The 23,151-nt window shown below is 57.5% G+C and overlaps 2 protein-coding genes across 14 annotated transcripts in view; one reads left to right on the forward strand and one right to left on the reverse strand.

Moving 5' to 3' along the window:
• Window positions 1-22,174, reverse strand: part of OST4 (oligosaccharyltransferase complex subunit 4, non-catalytic) — a 70,884-nt gene extending 48,710 nt beyond the window's left edge. Inside the window, exons 1-3 of one of the 2 annotated variants that reach the window (XM_081855115.1) lie at window positions 22,090-22,174; window positions 21,883-21,997; window positions 11,228-11,238 (exon numbers count right to left, since the gene is read on the reverse strand). In XM_081855115.1, coding sequence (XP_081711241.1) covers window positions 21,883-21,996 — 114 coding nt within the window. In that variant the 5' untranslated portion in view covers window position 21,997; window positions 22,090-22,174 and the 3' untranslated portion in view covers window positions 11,228-11,238. Of the gene's footprint in view, window positions 1-11,227; window positions 11,239-21,882; window positions 21,998-22,089 lie in introns of those variants that run through there. The other variant, XM_081855114.1, reaches the window with a different exon arrangement.
• AGBL5 (AGBL carboxypeptidase 5) lies at window positions 1,270-21,337 on the forward strand. 12 transcript variants are annotated; one of them, XM_081854546.1, is made up of 19 exons: window positions 1,270-1,357; window positions 3,748-4,054; window positions 4,591-4,762; window positions 5,620-5,786; window positions 7,165-7,299; window positions 7,611-7,788; window positions 8,547-8,725; window positions 9,053-9,572; window positions 10,135-10,304; window positions 11,024-11,159; window positions 11,383-11,570; window positions 12,443-12,645; window positions 12,785-12,985; window positions 14,287-14,457; window positions 16,794-16,879; window positions 17,147-17,193; window positions 17,444-17,604; window positions 20,377-20,508; window positions 20,707-21,337. In XM_081854546.1, exons 2-19 carry the CDS (start codon window positions 3,813-3,815, stop codon window positions 21,033-21,035), a joined length of 3,417 nt encoding a protein of 1,138 aa, XP_081710672.1. In that variant the 5' UTR covers window positions 1,270-1,357; window positions 3,748-3,812; the 3' UTR covers window positions 21,036-21,337. The 12 variants fall into 12 exon arrangements, 11 of the variants coding, with proteins under 11 accessions (XP_081710672.1, XP_081710673.1, XP_081710671.1 ...); XM_081854547.1 differs by lacking the exon at window positions 1,270-1,357 and adding an exon at window positions 2,983-3,118; XM_081854545.1 differs by lacking the exon at window positions 1,270-1,357 and adding an exon at window positions 2,985-3,140.
• Window positions 22,175-23,151: the final 977 nt, after the last annotated feature.

A 23,151-nucleotide genomic window follows, 5' to 3' on the forward strand; every position in this document is an offset into this window, starting at 1 on the left:
ATCTCTGCCAGCTCAGGTGGTCTTCTCATCTCTCCATCCATGGCTTCCTTCCACTCCTCCAACATCACAGCTCCATCATTTGACTGTTTCATTCCTCTAAAACGCCTGTGTGAAGGACTTCTGTGTTTCACCTTCTGTTGCCTCCAACTCTTTAGCATTTCATCCTCCTCCTGGCATTCCTTCACCCATATTGTCCTAAGTTTCTTTGTCCTGTTTAACTCCTTTCCATTTCATCTTTCTCTGGTCCACTTTTGTTCAAATCTCTGCTCTAAACTCTTTGATTTGCTCATCAAACAATTGCTGAAGAATGCCAACAGTCAATGGAATGTCCGATGATGTATTGGCCATACTGAATATTCCTGGTCTTATTAACAATTCAGTCTGCACCTTAATAACTTTACAGCTTTATCTTTTATCAAACCACATTCCTTTTCTACAGAGGAAATGTGACGTAGAAAAATTATGTTCAGTTCAACACTATGTTCAGGCAACACTTTTGTTGGCAAAACAGAACGAAAAAATAAAGATTCTTGGCATTCAGAGCTTCCTTGATTGCTTAAAACTTTAATGGTTGAAACAATTAGAACATGCATTTTGTTGCCCCACCCCAGATGTAAAATTCAAGCAGCAGACACAGAAACCTCTCAGTGATAAATTGTAACCGTCTCTAAAATAGCTAGAGAAAGGCTTTTGCAGACCCAACCCGCAATAGAGCTCTTCCAGGGCAAGCTGATTCCTCCTCTCTTAAAGCACTCGCCCCCCCCCCCGCCCCAAGCTCCCAGGAGCTGACAAGCTTCTCAGTCTCCCGATTTAGAAAGTGACCTTTACAGAGTATCAGAGTTTAATCCCATGCTGCTGCTCCTCCCCAGAGCAAAAAATAAAATCCAAGATTTTCACCTCAGGTCTGATCCGTTTCCCTGTCAATCTCTCCACTGGCGACCTGCTGATGGAAGACATTCCAGCGGCGCGCCATGTTCTTCCCGGGCAGTCCGAAGCATCCCCTCCTGAGGCTCTGAAGGCGACTCTCGGCTCCTCCCGGGCGGGACTGAGACGCCACGTGCTGCCCCGACGCTTTATAACCTCGGCCGGCGCCTTAGCTCCGCCCACCCGCCCTCCTCGCGCAGTCCCGTGCCCCTGGCGACCCAACAGCTCCCCGGAAGGCGGGGCGCGGCCAGCCAATGGCGCGTCGCGTTGCTATGGAGAGGGCGGGCGGGCCAATGGCGCGCCGGGGGGGTGGGGTGGGGCGCGAGGCGCGGCCAATGCGCGGCGGCCTTCTGGTTGCCTGGCACCGGGCGAGGGCAGGGCTGGCCTGGCCCGGGGCCCCTGGCGGCGGCGGCGGCGGCGGCGGAGGAGGCAGGTCGGTCGGAGGGCCGGGCCGGGCCGGGCCGGGCCGCGTGCGAAGGAGGGCCGGGCCGGGCCGGGCCGGGCTCGGGGCCCCGCCGTGGGGCGGGCAGCGGGGCGACAGCGGAGCCCGGGAAGGGCGGGGGCAGGCGGGTAGAGTGCCCCGGGGCAGGGAGGCTCCGCTCTCGACGGGGCTTCCCAGGACCTGCCCGCCCCGAGGAAGCTCCCTGCCTGCCGCCAGCCTCCTTGCCCCCCCCCGTTATGACGTCAAGGGGAGAGGGGTCCCCTTCCTCCCCCCCCCATAGCTGCCAACTTCCCCCTTTTCTTGCGAGGAATCCTATTCGGAATAAGGGAAATTTCCCTTTCAAACGGGGGGAAGTTGACAGCTCCGTCCCCGCCCCCGCCCCCGCCTCGTTCTTCTGCGCCCCCTTCGCCGCCTCGGCTCTTCCTCTCCCCGCCCGCGGGGGGGGGCGGGGGGGCAGCAAGAAAAGCTCCAAGCGGCGCTGCCTTTCCTGGCGGGAGAGTTTCTCCATCCCGCCGATCCATTTCCGTTGCCCTTTTCTGACACTTTCCCAGCCCCGCAGGGTTATTTCTGCTCAAAAGGCGCAGCGACCCGGACTGGGCATCGTCTTCGCTGCGTCCTTTGGGCCCCCTGGATTTGCTGTACTGGGCTTGTGATACTGGCAGGTTGGTTTCCAGCCTCCTTCCTATTCCTGGTGATCTTTTTTTTTTTCACGGCTGCCGCAAACCAGGCTGATGTTTTTTCATTTTGTTGTCCCTGGACAACTTAAGCCTGTTCCCTGGTTAGCTGCTGCAAATTCTGGTGCTTTCAGTATATAAGCAGTTAAGGGGTTTTGCCCTGAGGTGCATCATAGAATCTTAGATTGTAGAGTTGCAAGGGACCCTGAGGATCATCTAGTCCAACCCCCCTCAGTCTCATAGCTCCTTGCATTGAGCTGGATTTGCTGTTTTGTGGCCCATCTAGCCGGTGTCTAAACATCCTTCTGGAGCCCTGCAGCCTGCTTTGGTTTTCACTACCTCACTGCTCACTCATAACTCTGGGTAAAAAGCACAGTTCCCAGCTTGGATCCTGGGGGGTAGAGAGAGAATACCTCACGCTCTTCTTCCTTCTGCTGCCACATAGTGCTGGCTGTGCCGGTTTCTCATCTCTGTGGCTGAGTGGAATGGCCTCTTGCAGGACACAACCAGCCCTTCTCCATGGAGAGAGGCTCACAGTGGTGCTGGTGGCTGCTCAAGGCTCCTATTGCTGCCTCTGCCCCCAACACTAGGTGCCTGGCAGACCCTGCTTCCCCGTGACATGTTGTCCCCGGGGTGCTGCCAGCCAAGCAGCCAGACCGGTGCCATTCCAGGGTCTCCTCCTCAGAAACACCAGCTGAGCCATCTGGCTGGGCAGCCTTCTTGTCTTCCTGTTGGCCCTGACTACCCCCTTGAGGTCCTTATTTCCTTCCTAAGCCAAGCCTGGTGCTCTCTGTCAACGCTGGAGGGGGCCAGAGAGTAAGAGGAGCAATTGGCCCCGATGGTGATGCTGGTGATGATGATAGTTGGGGTGATGATGGCACAATGGGCCTCTTGCAAGAAGTCTCCCTATTGGCATGCCATTTTCATTCTGGCCCAGTCCTAGAGTGGGGAGGGAGAGGGGAAAGGGCATGATGGAGGCTGCCTAGCCGCTCAAATAGTCCCCAACATCAAAGAGTCGGGCTTGTTTCCCTGGGTGATGTTCTGTATCTAGGTGCTGCTGGACAAAGAGGTTGCTTTGGTAAGCCTGCTCCCCACAGCAGGTAAATGACCAAGGGTATGTGTTTATGCTTTTGTATTCTGGATTGTGTAGTGGTCCCCACCCCTAGTTTTTTTGGGGAGTTGCAACACCTCCCTTGTTGTGCTTAGGAAGGCCTTCAAGGGAATTGTCTTTTGCTTTTGTAGTACAGTGGTACCTCAGGTTAAGTACTTAATTCGTTCTGGAGGTCCGTTCTTAACCTGAAACTGTTCTTAACCTGAAGCACCACTTTAGCTAATGGGGCCTCCTGCCGCCGCCGTGCGATTTCTGTTCTCATCCTGAAGCAAAGTTCTTAACCCGAGGTACTATTTCTGGGTTAGTGGAGTCTGTAACCTGAAGCGTCTGTAACTTAAAGTGTATGTAACCCAAGGTACCACTGTACTTGGAGTGTGCCAGAAAAACATCTCAGGGTAGTGGGAGAAGAAGGAAAGAGAAGAGAAGATGGTTTGTGATTGGCAAGGCCAGAAATGGACCCTTGGGGTTTTTCCCTTAGGCTGTGGGCTTCTTCTCCTAGCAGCCTTCTTCCACTAGTAGGATAAGGAAACTGGATTCATTCTGCAGCAAAGAGGAATTGTGCATACCAAATACAGCTCTTCCCTTCTGCCCTGTAGGAAATCCTCAGAACCACCTGCTGCAAAGAGGAGAATGAGCCCCCTCTGCTGCCGGCGAGGTTACGATGGAGGTGCGCTGCGGTGGCCTCTTGTTCAGCTCCAAGTTTGACTCGGGGAACTTGGCTCATGTGGAGAAGGTGGAGCACCTGGAGGGCGATGGGGACGGTGCCGGGACTGGCAGCAGCGGTAGCAGCAGCACCTCTGCTACCTCAGTGGCGTTTGGCACCTCCCTCCCCATTGCTGACTACGAGTTCAATGTGTGGACCAAGCCGGATTGCGGAGACACAGAATACGAGAATGCAAACAGGTAAAGGAGGTAGCAGCCCTCTGTGAGGTCTTGCTAGGCACCAGGCATGGGGCTGTCAGGTAAGGCCTTTCTCGCCCAGGTCTTTACACCAGCACTTGTCTCACCTCCCCTGGAAGTGCTGAAACTTCTCGGGCTGTCGCTTCCAAAGTCTTCCTCCAAATGGAAGATAACATTGCCTGTGGCATTAGGCAGCCGCTGCCCCCATGGCAAAGCTGTGGGTTTCTTTAAAAAATGCTGCTCCTTCTGTTGCCCCTTGCTAAGGCATGCCTCACCCTGGCTCTCTGGTTGCCTGATGCTGCAAAGGTCTTGTGGCTGCCTCCTTCCCGTGTGAGGCATGGCAGCTTGTCCCCTGGGCCAGGCTTTGCAAAGGGCACCCAGGCTGGAGTGTTGGGAGGTTGCATAGCAAACGAGACATCTGGATTCCTTGTCCACCTGTCCTCTCAGGTCAGAGGTGGAGAGGGCCTTGGGCTGTTGGGGGGGGGCAGGACCCCTGCCAGACCCTTCCCTGACTACTCCCGATTGCCTTCACTTCCCAGATCCTGGTTTTACTTTAGCGTGAGGGGCGGGGCCCCAGGCAAGCTGATCAAGATCCACATTGTGAACATGAACAAGCAGACCAAGCTGTACTCGCAGGGGATGGCCCCCTTGGTCAAGACGGTGCCCATCAGGCCTCGTTGGGAGCGCATCCGCGAGCGGCCCGCCTTCGAGGTATCTCTTGGGCAAGACCCTTGGGGAAGGATGTTGGACTGGTGTGGGCACGGCTTCTGAAAGCAGCGTGTCACGGGGAAGGGCTTGCCTTTCCCTTGTGGGGAGGACGTGAATCTCTGTGAGACGAGACCAGCTTTGGGCTGCAAATGGCTGGAGAAGGAGAGGAGCAAGGAGGTTTCCAGGCTCCAGTCAGTGGAGTTCTGACATTTTGGCTCCCCTGCCTGAAGTCTCCTTCCAAGGGACCAGAAAGTCGTTTCCTTGCCTGCTTCCCCCTTGCCAAGAGTCGACTGCCTGCTTGGTTTGATTTCAGGCTGTTCTGCTCAGTCACATAGATGTGCTTGTGTTTATTTGTGTGAGAAAAAGCATGCGAGCTGCCCAGAAAGATGAGCTAGACTGCCAGGCTTCCCTTTGGCTCCCTACTGTCGTGCCAGGGAGCAATGGCATGACCCTGAGGCTGGCACTGAGGGCAGCCCTTGGCCTACACCGTCCTCCTAACAAGAGTCCCGGATTTCAGCCAGGATCATTCCCCTCTCTGCCTCCTCTTGCCCTGGCCCCTTAAACGGGCTCTGAGCAGCGAAATGACCCTCTCCCCGCAACAGGCTTGTGTTATGACCCTGCCACAAAAGTGTAGGGCAGAATGCTGAAGGTCAGGAGACCTGGCAGGTGGGCTGTGAGCATGGTGTCCATTGCCAGGTATCTGATTCAGGTTGTGGCAGAGAGCAAAGACTCTTCAGCCCGGCCCTGAACCATAGCAGGCTGCGTGTGTTGATTGATGTCTGTTGTGCTTCAGCCACAAGGATTATGCCTGGGTAATGGCCACTCAGTGCCCATTTTGCCTCTTCCTTTTCCCCGTACAGATGGTGGAGACCCAGTTTGTCCTCTCTTTTGTGCACCGCTTCCTGGACTGCCGAGGTGCCACCACCTTCTTTGCCTTCTGCTACCCCTTCTCATACACAGAGTGCCAGGAAATGTTGGCACAGCTGGATGCCCACTTTGCAGAGTGCAGGCACCTCTCTGCTAGCAGGTGAGCCTGGCCTCTGACACATGGCTGCCATCCGCCTCTCTGCCCCCCAACTCCCTCCCACTTGGTCACTCCACACCGGCTCCTGCGAAGTTGGCCAAACTCCTTTGGTGGGGAAGAGTTGGGGTGCTGCCAGGGAGGTTATTGGGGTGCCCTGAGATAGGTCCTTGGTTGGATTGTGGTTCTCTCCCAGGGTTCTGTGTCATGGCAAAGATCCTAGTGGGGACTTTCTGTCTCCCTTTTGGTGCAGACTCTGGCACCGCCTGGGACACTTGGCTCCTTTCCCACCTGTGCTTGTTTGCGGTTTCTTGGTAACTGTCCCCAGGAACTCCCTTTGGCCCTTTACCTCCTAGCTCCCTGTCCCCCCCCCACACACACTCCTGAAAGCGCTCAGGGGACAGAGCAGCTTTTGCACAAACGCCACCTTATTTCTGATGGTTTCTGCTGTGTTGCCTTTCCCCCAGCTGGCTATTGTTTGAAGATGTGTTTTGTTGTATGTGTTTAGTTGTTCTGTGTTGTTCAGGATGCTTTCTTTATTGAGAGAAGGGGGCTCTGAATGCTTTCCACAAGTGGAGCCTGCAGGAGCCCTCCTGGGCTGAGGCTGGGCAGGGCTCTTCTCGGACAGCTGCTTTCCTTTGGCCTCTGTTGCCACCTCCTGCCTTGGCAGCACTTGCGGGCAGAAGAATAGCCCTCCTGGGAAAGGGCCTCTCCAGTCCAGTAATGGCTAGCCAGAGCCTCCTTGGCAGCCTGGATGCAGGGCATGAATGGAACAGCCATTGCTGGGTGGTGTGAGGGACACGGCTGCTTCCGAGCAGTGCAGATTTCTTCCTTAGTTATCTGAGCTCACTCCATGACCTGGTCAAGTGCAAAGGAGTTATTCCTTAGGCAAAATGAGCATTGCATGAAGGAAGGTCTGCTCAGCCTGATTTCAGACTGTTCTGCTGGGGGCCTGCTAGCTGCCTGCCCTTGTATATCTGCAGTGCCCACTGCTAGCCTAGCGGCAAGGACGGAAGCCAGAGTGACAGCTGCAGGGCCCTGTCTAGACAGACTAGCTGGTGAGGCCGGGGACTCTGCCCCTTTGCCAGCCTGCAGCCTGTCAGCCTTGGGCATTTGCACTTCCTATGTTGCTCTCCAAGATACCTGGCATGGGGGACCCAAGGGCAAGGCTGGTCTGAATGGGAAGAGGATCCCCATCCCACTGTTCCCGCTTTCTCACCTGAGGTTACCTTGGTCAGGGTGGGGAGGAAGAGGCTCCTTTGGTCTGCTGTTGTTGAGGGAGGCAGGGTTGTGGAGTCAGAACCAGTGAAAGGGGTGAGTTAGGGGGTCAGGAGAAGGCGGGATGACCCTCCCTTCCCATCTAAACTCATGTCCAACATTATAGCACAGTCAGTCGGAAGGCAGGTGCAGACTCTCGGAAGGCTGAGGGGAAGCCGCGACCCACCACCCACAGAGCAAGGAAATGCCCTAAAGGAGGACGTGCAAAGGGGAGGAAGGAGGCCCCGCTTCGGGGGACACCGTAAGTGCTTGCTTTGGTTCCCTCGCAAGGTCCAGGTGGCCCCACTGACAGGGGAGGGGAGCCCCAGGCGCAAAGTCAGGCTGCCTTGAGGTCCCTTCTGGACAAGAGCCTGGCTTTGAAGGGAGGGAGGAGAAGAGGACAGAAAGGCCCTCTGACCAAGGCTTCCTTGCATGCTGGGCAGGCGAAGGGGAGTCTGTCGGAAAGAAACTTTGAGAAAAGAGAGAGACTTTAGAATCAAATCTTCCTTCTGGCCTTGCGGGGCCTTGCTGGCTGGGAGACAAGCTGTCTGCTCTGCTCTGCTCTCCCTGCAGCTCCCTGGACTCCATCTACTACCACCGGGAGCTGCTGTGCTACTCCCTGGACAAGCGGCGTGTGGACCTGCTCACCATCAGCTCCTTCCACGGCCTGCGGGAGGAGAGGGAGGCCCGCCTGGAGAAGCTCTTCCCGGACAAACACACCCCCCGGCCCCACAGCTTCGTGGGCAAGAGAGTGAGTTGGCTGCTGCCCCCCCCCCCCGTTGGGCAGGACGCCCCACCATGGCTGGTGCCCGTGTGGGGAGCATGGGGCTTGGGCAGCGCAGCCTGCCCGTTTCTGGACACAAGCAGAAGCCCTTTTGGCCCACATTGCCTCAACGCCGCCATCCTTCCTGGTTTGCCTCTTGACCATCTTCCTCTATGCCTGCGCTTTTCTCTGCAGCCGCTACCCCAGTTTCACCCACCCACCCTCCCTTTCCGATTTCTGCCTCCTTCCTGCTCTGTGTTGGCTCATCGTGCCTCAGCGTATCCCATTTCAGTTTCTGGTCTTTCTTTGTTCCTTCATTGTTTCCCCTCTCTCTTCCTGACATGCGCTTCCTTCTCCTGCCATCCTCTTGCCTTCCTCCTGATCTGTGCCACCCCCAGCTCTGCCCTTCTTAAACAGAGCATAGAAAACCCCTTTTGAAGCTGCCTCTCCCAAGTTCGGATCTGTCAGCCTCCTGCTTTTTCCCTCCTTCTGCTTCTCTTCCCCCTTTCCTTTGGGTGAGGCTGCAGGCAGGAGTGAGCTCCTTCTAACCGATGCCTGGGGATAACTAGTTCCAAAGTGGTGGGGAAATAAATGACCACACAAGCAGATGGGTGGGCAGGAGGCCTCTTGTGGTAGCTTTGAGAGGAGCAAGAGTCCTTGCGGAGACCCTGGAAGATGTCCAGTTTGGGAAAGGAGCAGATCATCCTCCCCCCCTCTCTCTCTTTGTGCCCCCCCTGCCCCAGCAGGTGTTCTTCCTAAGCAGCAGGGTGCACCCAGGAGAGACACCCTCCAGCTTCGTCTTCAACGGCTTCCTGGAGTTCATCCTCCGTGAAGAGGACCCTCGGGCCCAGATGCTGCGCCGCATGTTTGTCTTCAAGCTCATCCCCATGCTGAACCCGGACGGAGTGGTGCGGGGCCATTACCGGTGAGTAAAGCCAGCATAAACACAGAGGGGTGGCCAGCCCCAGCTCAAGTCCCAGGCTGGTGGGACAGATCCCTCTACGAAGCCTCCGTCGCTGCAGACTCGTGTTAGGTGAAGGCTGGGCGAAGGCAACTGGCCAGTTCAGTTGGCCTGGAGAGAGACACTCCTTTTGGGGGGGGGTTCCTCTCCCACCCCCCAACCCATCTCAAGGGAGCTGGTGGTGGCTGGTGCTTGTCTCTTCCTGCCTGAGACACCCAAGCGACAGTACCCAGGAGGAAGGCGTCTTTGCCCAGCGTGGCTGACCCCTCTGGCTCCTTCTCTTCCCCACAGGACAGATTCTCGCGGCGTGAACCTCAACCGCCAGTATCTGAACCCTGACGTTGATCTGCACCCGGCCGTCTACGGGGCCAAGGCCGTCATGCTGTATCACCACGTCCACAACCGCGTTCAGCCGGGCTCGCCTGACTGGCGGGCCTGCGTCCCTCCCCTCGGCACCAAGGCTGCCAACCAGCGCTCCACCCGCAACTGCCCTCCCAGCGAGGAGGCCCCCCTCTCTGAGCTGGAGAAGGCCAACAACCTTCGCAACTGTCCCAGGGATGCTGGCGTCCCCTTGCCTCAGGACCACGAGCCCTCAGAGGCGCCAGGGAGCAAGGACCAGGGTGTCTGGATCCTCTCGGAAGACCCGCCTCCCACACTCTGTGAGGAGAAAGCCGAGGTCCGCTCTCCTCCCGCCCCGGAAGCCATCCCACCGCAGCAGAGTGGCCTGGCCTACTACGTTGACCTGCACGGGCACGCCTCCAAGAGAGGCTGCTTCATGTACGGGAACAACATCTTCGAAGAGGCTCACCAGGTGAGGAGGAAGAGGGGAGGAGCCGGAGGTCCGTGAGCCAACAGTGGGCAAGAAGGGAATGGGAGGGGAACGGGACCCACAGTCCCAGGCTTGAGGTGATTGAAGATCCCCCTTCCAAGTCCAGCCAAGGCTCTAGTGCCTCTGAAAGAGCAACAGCTGCTGCTGCTGCTGCTGCTGCTGCTGCTGCTGCTGTGCTTTTTTCTCCGATTTCTAGGCGCAATCAGGGAGGGCCATTGCAGACTTCCTCCCCTTCTTGGGTTTCTCCATTTGGTCAGCTGAGCCTCAGCCTTTTCCTCTCCTGGTCTCTATCATTTGCTGCCTGGGATCCCAACTCCATCAGCTACATGGGGCATGCTCCCTTCTGCGTATGCCCAGCCAGCTGTTGTGTTGGCCTTGTGGCAGGAGGCTGAGCTGGGCTGGAGAGGGGCAGCTGTCCGCTGGGGGTGGCTGCTGAGTAGCACTGGGGACTCTGCTGGTGTCAGTTTCATTGGGTGAGCTTAGCTCCCTGTGCCTGAGCGTAGGTGAGAAACGGCAGCCTCAACCTCTCTGGCTGATCTCGCAGGTTGAAAACATGCTCTTCCCCAAGCTCATCGCCATGAACTCTGCTCACTTTGATTTCACGGGCTGCAACTTCTCCGAGAAGAACATGTATGCCAAGGACAAGCGGGACGGGCAGTCAAAGGAGGGCAGCGGGCGCGTGGCCATCTACAAGGCCTTGGGCATCATTCACAGGTGAGCAGAAGACACAGCCTCACCGACAGACCAGCCCCTTACCGGTATGCCTTCTGCTCCGCACCTGCCTTCAGACAGCTTCAGAATAGGAAAGATTCTGCCTCCGTGAAGAGAGACCCCTTCTAGATCAGCTCAGAGCTGATTGGGACCATGGAATAAATACAGTCGGGAGCATCAGTCCTCATCTCCTTTGAGAGCCGCTCATTAGAGGATCCTGGCAGAATAGGCAGCCAGGGAGAGTTGGGTGGCCAAAGTAGTTTTGCATCCATAGTGGCAGTGCTGGCTGAGGGCAGGAGTGATGGATGAGGCCCAGTTCATTGTGGATCGGAGTCCGCATTTGGGCAGAGGTAGAGTGTGTTGTTTAGGGTGGTTATATCTGTCTTTCTGGTCTGGGGGCACTCCTCCTCTTTCTCCTCCTCCTCGGTCAAATGTTAGCCCTCTTCCCCTCCACCGTTAAAGCCTGATACTTGGTGGATCCTAAACACTGCCAGGTGGAAATGTCTTTTATCCTACCTGGCTGCTTCTTGGTGTGGGATCAGTTTTAAAAAGGGGGGGGGGAGCCTGTGGTGAGCATGTCAGTGGAGCTGGGTGTCCACAGGAATACGTTTTATTGATAACATTCACAAGAATTGAACTGCTGTCTTTTAAACTGTGTGTGTTTTTGTAACACGCCTAGAGACGTTTGCAGGAGGCAACCTATAGCCCTCTGTTCCTTCTAGCTACACGCTGGAGTGCAATTACAACACGGGACGGTCTGTCAACGCAGTTCCAGCTGCTTGTCACGATAACGGGCGGGCGACCCCCCCTCCTCTGCCAGCATTCCCCTCCAAATACACAGTGGAGCTCTTTGAACAGGTATCAGCCCCCCCTCTATTAGATGAGCTTTGTGTGGGTGTCAGCGGGTGCCTGATTCCAGGGACTTGCCCCCGGGGCGGATGGGGCCTCCTTGAGTGGTTTTGGTCAGGCAAAAGAAAAAGCAGCAGCAAGTCTCCCTCTCCCAGTTGCCTGTGAGAGCCGTGATTTTGCCTGGGGCCTCACAGTGCTCAGGGCTTCCTGGTGTCTCTCTCCCTGTGCCCAGGTGGGAAGGGCCTTGGCCATCGCAGCGCTGGACATGGCCGAATGCAACCCCTGGCCCCGGATCGTCCTTTCCGAACACAGCTGCCTTAGCAACCTCCGTGCCTGGATGATGAAGCATGTGCGCAGCATGAGGGGCGTGGCCGGCTGCTCCCGGAAGAAGGGGGCCAAGACTCCTCCCAAGGGGACCAAGTACGGAGGCTGGGGCTGGGGAGAGGCCGGTGGGGTGGGGCCAGGGCTGCTCCCAGGGTCCCTTCCGACAGGCCTTCTTGCTCTAGTCAGGATGCAGGACTTGGGCTTATGTCCCACAAGCCCCTGGGGCCCTCTTGCTCTTTCTCCTGGTCCCATCGAAGGCTCAGGGGGAGGAGAACCAGAGCTGACCTTTTGCCAAGCAGGCAGTAGAGCAGGCGGAAGCCCCTCTCCCCAGAGGATCGTCGTAGAATCATGGGATTGTAGAGTTGGAAGGGATCCCAAGGGCCATCTAGTCCAACCCCCTGCAGTGCAGGAACTACTGCCAAGTCTCATTTTTGGGTGGCCCACTCAGTCACCTTCAGGCCCGAGGACAGGCTGCGAGGCTTGAAACAGCAGTTTTCAAATGGGGCAGGTATGTCTTAGCATGGAGGGGGCAGGCTTGGTCTGAAGGGGTAGCATTGGATCCCAGTAAGATTTTGCAGAAAGAAGCCTCCTTTTCCCTGTGGTGGGCTTCCCAGGGGTCAAAGAGGGTCCATTTGACTTTTTTTGGAACCAGCGTGGGATAAACGCCCCCAACCACAGTGACGCTGGCAATATGCAGGGAGAGAATGCACATTTGTGCCCATTGCCCACGTACTTCTTTCCAGCAGGATAGAGGGACTGAGAGGTTGGGCTAAAGGATAGATCTTGAGGAGGGGTGGTGTCATGCTGCAAGACAGAGTAAATGGTAGAGGCCTGGGGCGGGGGGCGGAATCCATTGAGTAATGAAGCCTGGTGCGTCAGAGGCTGCCTCGTCCTGGGCCACCTCGCAGGGCAGGCGCGCTGGGTTTCTGCCCCTGCGGTGACGCCCTCCCTTTGGCCTTCCCTCCCAGCGGGGTCTCTGCCTCCAGCTCCGATAACTCCCTCTGCCGGGGCCGCAGCTTCAGCAACGGGAGCAGCAGCAACCAGCAGGCGGCGTCCCCGCAGGTCAAGACCTCGCCCAGCTTCACCTTCAGCTGCTCCCAGCCCGATGGCCCCCTGGGCATGGACCAGGGCCCCCCGAAAGGTGCCTCGAGGGTGCTGGCGCTCGTGCGAGGTAAGCTCTGCGGAGGATCCGTGCTGGGCGCAATCCGGAGGATCTGGGAGTGGCTACGCTGGCAGAAGTGACAGCCTTGCAAGAACCTCGCCTTTTCTCTTTCTGTCTCTCTCCCTCCCTCTTTCTCATGAAATAAAAGTGTTCCACAATAGATCCCAGTCATCCTGTGAGAGCTGGCCCCCAGTCAACCCGAGCCCCCCGCCCTGCTCTCTGAACCGAGGGGAACCCCAGGCTTCAGGGGACCTGTGGGGGTCTTATGTAGAGCGCTGGGCAGAGGCCTGTGCTGCTGCTGCTGCTGCTGCTGCTGGTGGTGGTGGCGCTACTCCTGAGGAAGCGGCAGGTGAGCTGGTCCTGCAGGGAAGGAGGGGGCTCTCCAGCAGCAGGGCGCCTGCTAGGGAGGGGGGGCGTTTCTCCCAGGCCAGCCCCCGTGTGGCGGTGGGCCACATTCCTCTCCCACGCTTCCTGCAAGAAGCTCAGGGTCCTTCCACGAGGCGAGGCAAAGCTGTTTGCCTTGGGCTCCCTGCCATTGCACCGCTGCCAGCCCCACCTGCTCCAATGCCCCCTTGCCGTCCCGGCTACTGCTGCATTGTGGCACTGCAGATGCCAGCAGCAGTGTGGGGGCAATGGCAGGGGCAGGGAGGAGGGCAGTGGGGTTGAGCATTTTGCCCACAAAAACATCCTGGGCCACCCCTGGCCTTTGGGATCCTTTGTAGCCCTGCGAGGCAGATTAAGCCAAGAGTAATTGGATTGAGGCTGCCCAGTGAGCGGCTTTGTGCCCAGGCAAAGATGAGATCCTGAGCCTCTCTCTGCCAAGGGCCAATCGTCCTCCATCACCAGCTCTGCTGCCTCCAAGGTGACCCAGCCAGCTTTCCCCGTGGATTAGCTCCCTCCCTCCCTCCCTCCCTCCCTCCCTCCCACTGTCCAGGAGTTCAGCCGGGGGTCAGCTGGGCTGATAGAGCACCATCAGGCAAGTGCCACCTGAGGAGAAGAAGATAATGGTCTGCTGAAAAAGGAGGAAGGGCCTGGGCAAAGCACAGGCAGGCAGCTGGGTGTGGCTTCAGCAGCCCTCGCACTGCTGCAGAGATGCCCCTCTCTCTCTCCTCCTCCTGCTGCTGCTGAAGGAAGGATAGAGAGAGAGAGAGATAGATGGATGGATGGATGGTTTGGGAGTGTATCAGGAGGGGCGGGGCTCACCACCTTGTAGCTCTGCAGGTGCAGCAACCTGCTGCTATTCCCTGCCTCCCCCACAAAATGGGCTTCTCCCTGGGCTGAGGTTGGAGGCCCTCAAAAGGCCACATCGCCCCAGCCGAGCCATTGCCTCTCCCCACTGCTGCCCCCATTCTCGGTGGTGTGTGGTGCCCGACAGCCCTCCAGAATTGGCTGCCACTGTGCAGGCGCTTTGGGCTCCCTTGGGGCATCAGATAGGGGGCACAGATCTGCCCCCCTCCCCAAGTGAACGGAACAGCCGCGCTCTCAGGAACTGGCCTTTGTTGGAGACAAGAGAATGGATTTCCCCCACCCCTGGCTTCTTCTGGGCAAAATGTGTTCAAGCCCTGTGAAAGGAGGGGAGGCGCATGATGGGGCCACCCCCGCTGCCCCCTCGCAGAACTTGGCTTTGCCTTGTCCTTTCTCCCTGCTCAGAGCCGCGCGTCCAGGAGAAGCGCCGTCACCAGCACCAGTCCTTGCTGCGAGCAGCAGTGAGCAACATCCAGGCGCCCCCACCTCTCTCTTCTTCCACCAGGACGGCCTCTCACCTCCAGCTTCCGACCGGCCTCAGCTCCTGCCCCCTCCCAGCCACCCTCAACAGGACAGGTGCGTCTTCCTTCGGTCAACCTGCCCCCCCCCCCAGCTTGACTAAAGGCCGCCTTGGCAACACAAGTGTGAGCCCCTTGGCTGCTGGAGCAAGCCCGGGGCAGAGGCCGGCATACCAGTCAAACACTGGCCTCTTCCTGCCCGTTCTCAGGTGCTGCCAATGCCTGAGTCAGGCGAGAGGGGGAAGCAGCAGAAGCAGGGAACTTCTTGCCTTCCTCTCTCCTACCAAAAGTCCCCAGTCAGTTGGGAGGTGGTGATAAAAGAAGTAGAGACCCACAGGGTATATTTCTGAACTTAATAGTTTCAGAGGTCTAGAAGCGAATTCTTACTAGACCGGGGACTGCTCTGATGGTGTTTCCTGCTTGGCAGGGGGTTGGACTGGATGGCCCTTGGGGTCTCTTCCAACTCTTCTAGGATTCTGGGATTCCCAGTTCCTGCTCTCCTTCCCAGCACAGCCCCTGACTCAGCTGTGTCCTGCGTGGGCAGCCGGAGGGAGCAGAGCTTAACCCTTGGTGCCGCTTCCCTCCTTAGCTTGTTCCCCTGGGGCAGAGAAGGACAGGCAGGCGGGAGAGCTGCCTCCAAAGAGGCCTGCAGGTGATGCACCATCTCTGTTGCTTCTCCAGGGGGCAAGACGAGGGTCTGCAGGGTCTTCCTGGGAAGGACATTTGAGCAGAGGGTCCCCACCGGAGACGCAGCACCACGTTTTTAGGGATTTCTGGTTAAGTGTGCCCCCTGCTTTTCACCTCATCTGGGTCTCGGGCTGCTTTCAAAGTATTAAAATATATAATTTCTTCCGTGTCTCTTTCCAGTTGTAACCCTTTAAATATGACATGGTTTGACAGTAAGTAACAGATGGTTGAAGGTGCTTCTGCCTGGGACCTTATTAAGGATTCTGGCCAGAAATTTGCCTTGCTGCCCAGGGGTGGTGGAACACGAGGACACAAAGTGACTGAGAAAACCCAGCATTGCAACTGTATTCCGTGTTGGCATGTAAAACTCGAGCCTTTCATTTTTTTTATGTTTTAAAAGGGGTGGCCAGTAGTGCAGTCAGATAATGTAAAACTTTGGTATTAGAAGAGGGGGTTCTTCTAATACTAATGGCAGCAGGGGGAGGCGGCACATGCGACCCTCCAGATATTGTCAGATTCCGAGCTCTCCTCAGGCCGTGGCCTGGCATGATGGGAACTGCAGTCTAGCATCCCTTGGAGGACCACAGATTAGCCATACACACCAGTGTTTTCTATTCCCTTGCAGAGTGACCCAGGGCGAGGGCCTTGGTGGGAGAGCCTTTTCTCAGGCGGGGGCAAAGGAGCAGAGATGGAGGCTCTGGCGCAGTTTTGGCACTGGGGGTGGGAGCTGCTCAGAAAAAGCCAGCAGAAGATAGCAGCGGGGAGCCAGCAGCAGCTCCTGCCCCTGCATTTGGGGGGTGTGGGGGTGGCAGGTAGGCAAGCCGGCTGTTTGACCCACTTTTGTCACTGAGGCCTGGAATTGTTCCAAGTGGAGAAAGGGATGTGCCAGGCTCTCCTAAGACCAGCCTGCTGGATCAGGCCAGTGGTCCATCTAGTCCAGCGTCCTGTTCTCACAGCGGCCAACCTCTTAGCGGGGTCTGAGCCCAAGAGCCCCCTCCCCTCCTGTCGCTTCCAGCAAGTCATGCTCAGAAGCATCGCTGCCTCTCTGGAGCTTGGCATTCAGCCGGAGTACTTTTGCTTGGCCGATTACTTGGAAGATTTGCTGACCTATAACAAGGGGAGTTCTCCATAATTTCCAGGGCTTTGCTTGAAGGTACAACCAGTCCTAGAGCCTCATGGTCCAGCCAGACCTCAGGTTGAAGGTGCTTCAGCTTGAGCGTTTTCGGGTTGTGCTCTGCGGCGACCCAGAAGTAACGGAACATGTTACTTCCGGGTTTCACCGCTCGCGCATGCGCAGACAGTCAAAGTGACATCACGCGCATGCACAGAAGCGGTGAATCACAACCCACGCCGGTTTTGTCTGCTTCAGGATGCAAATGGGGCTCTGGAACGGATCCCGTTCATATCCAGAGGTCCCGCTGTATATGCAAGGACCAATATTCTCAGGGCATCACCCCACCCTCCCTGACAAACCTTGGAGCTTGTGTTGCTGCTTCCTGGAGGCTGGTTAGGCAGAGGACAGCAGAAACTGGTCCCTCCTGCCCAGAAGGGCTACCATGGCCTGGCTAGTGGCCTCTCTCTTGGTGCTGTGGGGCAGCACAACCCTTTGCCAGCCAGTCCTTGTAACCAGGAACACCTCTTCCTGCCTCCAAGGACGTTCATCTCCCCCCCCTCCCTCCCTCCCTCCCTCTCTCGTTGGTCATGCAGGGCCTGGCTGCAATGGACTGCAGGAGGCAGAGCACCCCAGTGAGGAGCTGAAACCGCCTCCGCCTTGTGGCCTAGCCTTGCTGCAGGTAAAGGGGCAGTGGTTAAACAGGTGAGGGGGGGGGGGGACTCAGCTCCTAGCTTGCAGCTGGACTGCGGCCCTGAGCCAGAAGTCATGGGGGGGCAGCAGTCCTCTTTTGCAACCAGAAATCAACAGGCAGCGCGGGCCTTGATTTGCTCCCCCCCTCCCCAAACTAAGGCTCCCCGTTGCCTGTGGCTGCTCCCCTGCCCCCTCACCCACTGCTCATGGCAGCTCAAGCAAGCCAGGCAGCCTCCGACTTCTCTTTCTTTGGCAGAATATTTCAAGGCGGCTGAACAGCGAGCAGCTCTCAGAGACACCCAGGTAATGGCTGCAAGACAGCAGACAGTGGAAGCACGGGGGGGGGAGGGCGGAGAGTGCGCTGACCCCCCTGCTGTGCTTGAGCTGGAACGGGCATGAGATCAGGAAAACAGAGCCTGCCTCGGCCCTCTGGAAGTTTATCCCTCCCCAGGAGGCGAGGCAGACATTCGGGCTGCTGCTCAGCATTTCCCAATTCTCTTGCCTGAGTGACTTGGCTGCTGAGCCCCCTCCTAGCCTTGCCTCCTTCCCACAGGCTGGAAATACTGATGCCTCGGCCGAGCCGGATCCCCATCCGCAGGAGACCGGCTGGACAGTCCCAGCATCTGCTCAGGCTCAATGGCTGCAGTGATGACTCCTCCCTCAAGGTGTGGAAATATGCCCCCTCGCAGCTGCCAGCTCAGAGTTCCCTGCCAGGTAGGCTCCTCTGCTAAGTGCCCGGGGGGAGGAGATGCCCTGTGCCCAGGCCTGCTGGGCTTCCAGAGGTGGCACCTTGGGAGCCTTCAGCTCCCTCATTTCCTGGCTCAGACAGCAGCACAAGGCGAGCCTGCTGCTGGATCAGACCCTCTGGTCCAGCAGCCCGTTCTCACAGTGGAAACCAGATGCCTGGAGGAAGCCTCCAAGTTACAGAGCCCAACGTCATTCTCCCTGCAAGGCACCTAGTATGTGAGGTTGGCTGCCTCCATGAATTCCTACACGCCCAACCAGTCACTGTCTTCTACAGGAGGGGACACCTGCAGAGATACTATTGCACCAGGAGGTCCAATCCATAGTGTCAGAATTGGGCCTTCACTGTAGCAGCATCTGCCCCTTGGAACTCCCTGTCATATAACAGGCACATTTTCTTCCTTTTTTAACCCAAGCCTTTCAAGTGGAGGCTTTTACCCCAGCTGGTATCTGTTTCAGAACTGAGTGGATTTATATATGCATTGCTTTAAACTATTTTTCTGTGTGTATGGTGTTGTATACAAATGCAAGTGTTTTAGCTGTGTGTGTGTGTGTGTGTACACACACATACACACAAATACAATTGTTCTGTTTGCTTTTACTGCATAGTAAACCACTTTGGGGTGCATTGTAGAGAAGGAACCCATAAATGAAACAATTTGTCTAGTAGTCTCCTTTGAAAGCCGCCTGCAATATTGGTGAACATCACATTTTGTAGAAGGGAATTTAGTAGTTTTAATTACATCCCGTGGGGAAGTCCTTCCTATTGTTCTCCTCAACCTGCTCTCCTGCAGTAGATTCATGGCATCCCACATTCGAAGGTTCTAGTATTAGGAGTCAGGGGGGCACTTTCTCCACATTATCCATTATTCTGTAAGCCTCTAACACAGGTATAGGCAAACTCGGCCCTCCAGATCATGGGTAGGCAAACTAAGGCCTGGGGGCCAGATCCGGCTCGATCACCTTCTAAATCTGGTTCGTGGACGGTCTGGGAATCAACATGTTTTTACATGAGTAGAATGTGTCCTTTTATATAAAATGCATCTCTGGGTTATTTGTGGGGCATAGGAATTCATTCATATATATTTTTTTTCAAAATATAGCCCGGCCCCCTGCTGAAAAAGTTTTCTGACCCCTGCTCCAGATGTTTTGGGACTACAATTCCCATCATCCCTGACCACTGGTCCTGTTAACTAGGGATGATGGGAGTTTGGAGGGCCGAGTTTGCCTATGCCTGCTCTAACAGGTCCCTCCTTAGAATGGGGGCTGCAAGTTCCCAGAGCTGATGAGGCTTTTAACTTGTTCTGAACTTTCTATGGTATTACTGCATGGTTTTGTTTTATATTGTTGTAAATCGCTGCAGTATATTTGTGTGATAGAGGTATGGATGGCGGCTAACAGATTGAGGTTGAATCCTGACAAGACAGAAGTACTGTTTTTGGGGGACAGGAGGCGGGCAGGTGTGGAGGATTCCCTGGTCCTGAATGGGGTAACTGTGCCCCTGAAGGACCAGGTGCGCAGCCTGGGAGTCATTTTGGACTCACAGCTGTCCATGGAGGCACAGGTCAAATCTGTATCCAGGGCAGCTGTTTACCAGCTCCATCTGGTACGTAGGCTGAGGCCCTATCTGCCTGCGGACTGTCTCGCCAGAGTGGTACATGCTCTGGTTATCTCCCGCTTGGACTACTGCAATGCGCTTTACGTGGGGCTACCTTTGAAGGTGACCCGGAAACTACAACTAATACAGAATGCGGCAGCTAGACTGGTGACTGGGAGCGGCCGCCGAGACCATATAACACCGGTCTTGAAAGACCTACATTGGCTCCCAGTACGTTTCCGAGCACAATTCAAAGTGTTGGTGCTGACCTTTAAAGCCCTAAATGGCCTCGGTCCAGTATATCTGAAGGAGCGTCTCCTCCCACATCGTTCTGCCCGGACACTGAGGTCCAGCTCCGAGGGCCTTCTGGCGGTTCCCTCACTGCGAGAGGCCAAGTTGCAGGGAACCAGGCAGAGGGCCTTCTCGGTGGTGGCGCCCGCCCTGTGGAATGCCCTCCCATCGGATGTCAAGGCGATGGACAACTACCTGACATTCAGAAGACATCTGAAGGCAGCCCTGTTCAGGGAAGTTTTTAATATGTGACATTTTAGTGTATTTTTTATCTCTGTTGGAAGCCGCCCAGAGTGGCTGGGGAAACCCAGCCAGATGGGCGGGGTACAAATAATAAATTATTATTATTAGTAGTAGTATATATATATATATATATGCAGGTTTTGGTGTCCTCGGGTGTCTTCCCGTGTAAAAGTTGGGGTGTCTAGGCGACGTTTCGACGAGGTCTCACTCGTCATCTTCAGGCTGGTGCTTTCGGCTTCTTGTTACTGGAACAAGAAGCCGAAAGCACCAGCCTGAAGATGACGAGTGAGACCTCGTCGAAACGTCGCCTAGACACCCCAACTTTTACACGGGAAGACACCCGAGGACACCAAAACCTGCATTCCTGTACCCGTGAAAATCTACGAAAGCATATATATATATATATATATATATATATATATATATATATATTAAAGAAAGTGGTACCCAGCATCATCTAGTCTAAGCAGCCCTTACTGATTCAGGAGTGCCACCCTGACAGTATCCCTGGCAGGTTGGGCCTCCCCCCCCCCCCCATCGACCAGCTACTACTTCCTGTTAGACTACCCTCATGCGAAGCCTCCCTCCCATGTTTCTGCCTTTTCCCCTAGTGCAGTTGCTCCTGCTGCTGATGCTCTGCTCTCCTTGCAGAGTTTCCGCTGGACGTACCGGAGCTGACAGCCACGGGCCAGAGGGAAGAGCCGCTTTTTCTGTGCAAACCCCCCAACGTCTTGCTGGACGAGGTATGGCTCCCCTGCAGCCGCTGCCCTCCCCTAGAGCCCCCGCCCTGTAGGCCGAAGAGGAAGAAGAAGAAGCTGAAGCGCATCCGCCGCGGCATAGGCAGCGGCCACCCTCCCCCTTGAAGCAGCTCGGGGGACAGCCTCGCCCCGACGGTGACGCCGCTCGCCTCCCCCCCCCTGAGCCAGATCTCTCTGTTGCAGCACATCCCGGGGCAAGCAGATCCCCCCCAGCTCACCTACCACAAGATCCTGTCTTTCTGCACAGAGGCCTGATCCGCCAGGGGGGCCGGAGCAGCTGCGGCCGACCCGTTCCAGCGCCTCCGCAGCCGCCCCGCAGCAGCGCGCCAGCAACACGCCGACGACACCGATGCCTCCCCCTGTGGTGCGCCAGAGACCGCCTGAGACACCCTCCCCGCTGGCAGCGTCCGGCGAGCACTTGCCCCGGCCTCCCCCCAGCCCTCCCCCCCGCCCCTGCCCCTTCAAGCCCAAGCTGCTCTTTGGGACTCGCCAGCCCATGGTCCTGGCTCTGAGCCGCCTCCCTGCCCACGAGGGGCCGCTCTCTCCCGGCGGCGGTCAGCTACACAAGGCGCCGCCCAAGGCCTAGCTCCCTGGCACCCACCTCCTCTGCCCTGCGGACCAGCTGGCCTGGGAAGGAGCCCCCGGGAAAGACCAGCCTCGCCCACCACCCACCCACCCACCAGGCCCTTTCCGCAGCAGCTGTGTACATAGTTGGTTACTGGCTTGGAAGCTATTTTTGGACAGGAGATTTGTCTTGTGAACATGTTTCTATTAATAAATTTTGTTTGACAAAATGGAAAAAAGCAAAACAAAACCGGCGGGCATCAATGGCGGCGTCTGCAGGGGCCGCGGGGACCCGGGTGGAGGGCGCCGGGTGGGGGGCGTCGCTCCAGCCATGGCTCCCTGCTTGTCGGCGGCGGCGGCTCCTGAGAGGGGGAAGAGAAACGGGGAGAGGTGAGGCGGCGGCGGCGGGGGGGGGGGGGGGCTTCTCGAGCTCACCTCTGCAGAGGAGACATCTTTGCCTCTTTCTCCTGCAGAGGTTCAAGGAGCAAGCCCGACTCCTTTGCGTTCCCAGCTTAGCTGGAACTCAGAACTTCTTGCAGGGGCAACTGGAGGCCTGTGGGAAAGCAGCGAGCAGGATCCAAGCCCAGGAGCACTCTCTCTCCCCCCCCCCCCCCGCCCTGGTCTCCAACAGCTGGTTCTCGCAAGCACGACTGCCTGCGAGGGGGGAGGCAGAGAACTGCCCGGGCAGCTCTAGACTTTGATCACCCTCTGCTAGGAATTTGGCCCCCCCCGCCCCCCCACTGGTACCTGTCCTGGTGCTGCTGCTCCTCCTCCTCCTCCTCCTCGGGGGCCTCCTCACTCCTGCTTCTTGGGGTTGTTGACGGCCACGTAGTGGTAGAGGACGACCAGCAGGAAGAGCGAGACGCCCAGCATGTTGGCGAAGATGGCCAGCTGCACGTCCGTCACCATCCTGGGGGGGGGGGGGGAGAGGGTCAGGCCAGGCCAGCCGGGGAGGGGGGCGGGGAGGGGGGGCGGCGGCGGGGGGGCCCCGAGTCTCCTCACCTGGCGGATCCCGATCCCTCCCTCGATCTCTCGAGACACGTCTGCCCAGCTCCAGCCGCGGCGCCTGGTGGGAAACGGGCCGGACGTCCGGCGACGCTCTAGCCCAGGGAGGACTGGGGACTGCAATTCCCATCATTCCTAAGCGCTGGTCCTGCTGGCCAAGGGATGGTGGGAGTTGTATGCCAAAGAAACCTCCCCCGCTCTCGCGCTGCCCTCCGCTCTGGCCCTCGGCTACTCTATGCTCCGCCTCTCGCTCTCGCTCTCGTTCTCTCTTTGGCGGCGGCGGCGGCGGCGCCCCCTGGCGGCGGCGAGGGAAGGGAACGGGCCCCCCCGCCGCGCGCCCTTCCCGGCCCCGAGTCGCCCTCCCTCTGGCAACCCTTCGCCTTCCTGCACGGGAGGCCCGCCCCGCGCATTCACACGTTACGCTCAGTCCGCGTGTCAGGCGTGCAAGGCGCTGCACCGGCCAAAGAAGAGCGCGGGGGCTTGGAAGGAGAAGCGCTCAAGGGAGAGCCCAGGGCCTCTTGCAAGGAATGGCTCCGGGCACCGGCCTTCTGCCCGCAGGGCTGCCGCTCCTCCCTCGCCTCGCCCCCCTCCGCCTTCCTTGAGGTTTGGCAGGCAGGAGCTTCCGAGCCCCACATCAGAGGACACCCCCCCCCGCCCCAGCTGCTCTTGCTGGTCCTTCTGGCGGGGCTGACCCCGAATCCCCCCTCGGCACCTCCCTGCATTGCGAGGGGTGGACTAGATGGCCTTTGGGATCCCTTCCAACTCTGTTGTTGTTGTTGTTGAGTCGTTTCGTCGTGTCCGCCTCTTTGTGACCCCCTGGACCAGAGCAGGCCAGGCACTTCTGTCTTCCACTGCCTCCCACAGTTCGGTCAAACTCATGCTGGTTCCCCTTCGAGAACACTGTCCCACCATCTCGTCCTCTGTCGTCCCCTTCTCCTTGGGCCCTCCATCTTTCCCAACATCAGGGTCTTCTCCAGGGAGTCTTCTCTTCTCATGAAGTCTTGGAGCCTCAGCTTCAGGATCTGTCCTTCCAATGAGCACCCAGGGCTGATTTCCTTC

This window comes from Podarcis erhardii (assembly GCF_964252035.2).
Source record: "Podarcis erhardii genome assembly, chromosome: 3".
Lineage (NCBI taxonomy): Eukaryota > Metazoa > Chordata > Lepidosauria > Squamata > Lacertidae > Podarcis > Podarcis erhardii.

What these genes read in the sequence shown, in the direction of transcription:
- AGBL5 (XM_081854546.1), top strand. Translation starts at nt 3,813, where the DNA reads ATGGAGGTGCGCTGCGGTGGCCTCTTGTTCAGCTCCAAGTTTGACTCG. An exon ending in ACTCCTCCCAAGGGGACCAA is followed by an intron (nt 11,571 to 12,442) that starts GTACGGAGGCTG and finishes CTTCCCTCCCAG; the next exon opens with CGGGGTCTCTGCCTCCAGCT. An exon ending in AGCCACCCTCAACAGGACAG is followed by an intron (nt 14,458 to 16,793) that starts GTGCGTCTTCCT and finishes TTGGTCATGCAG; the next exon opens with GGCCTGGCTGCAATGGACTG.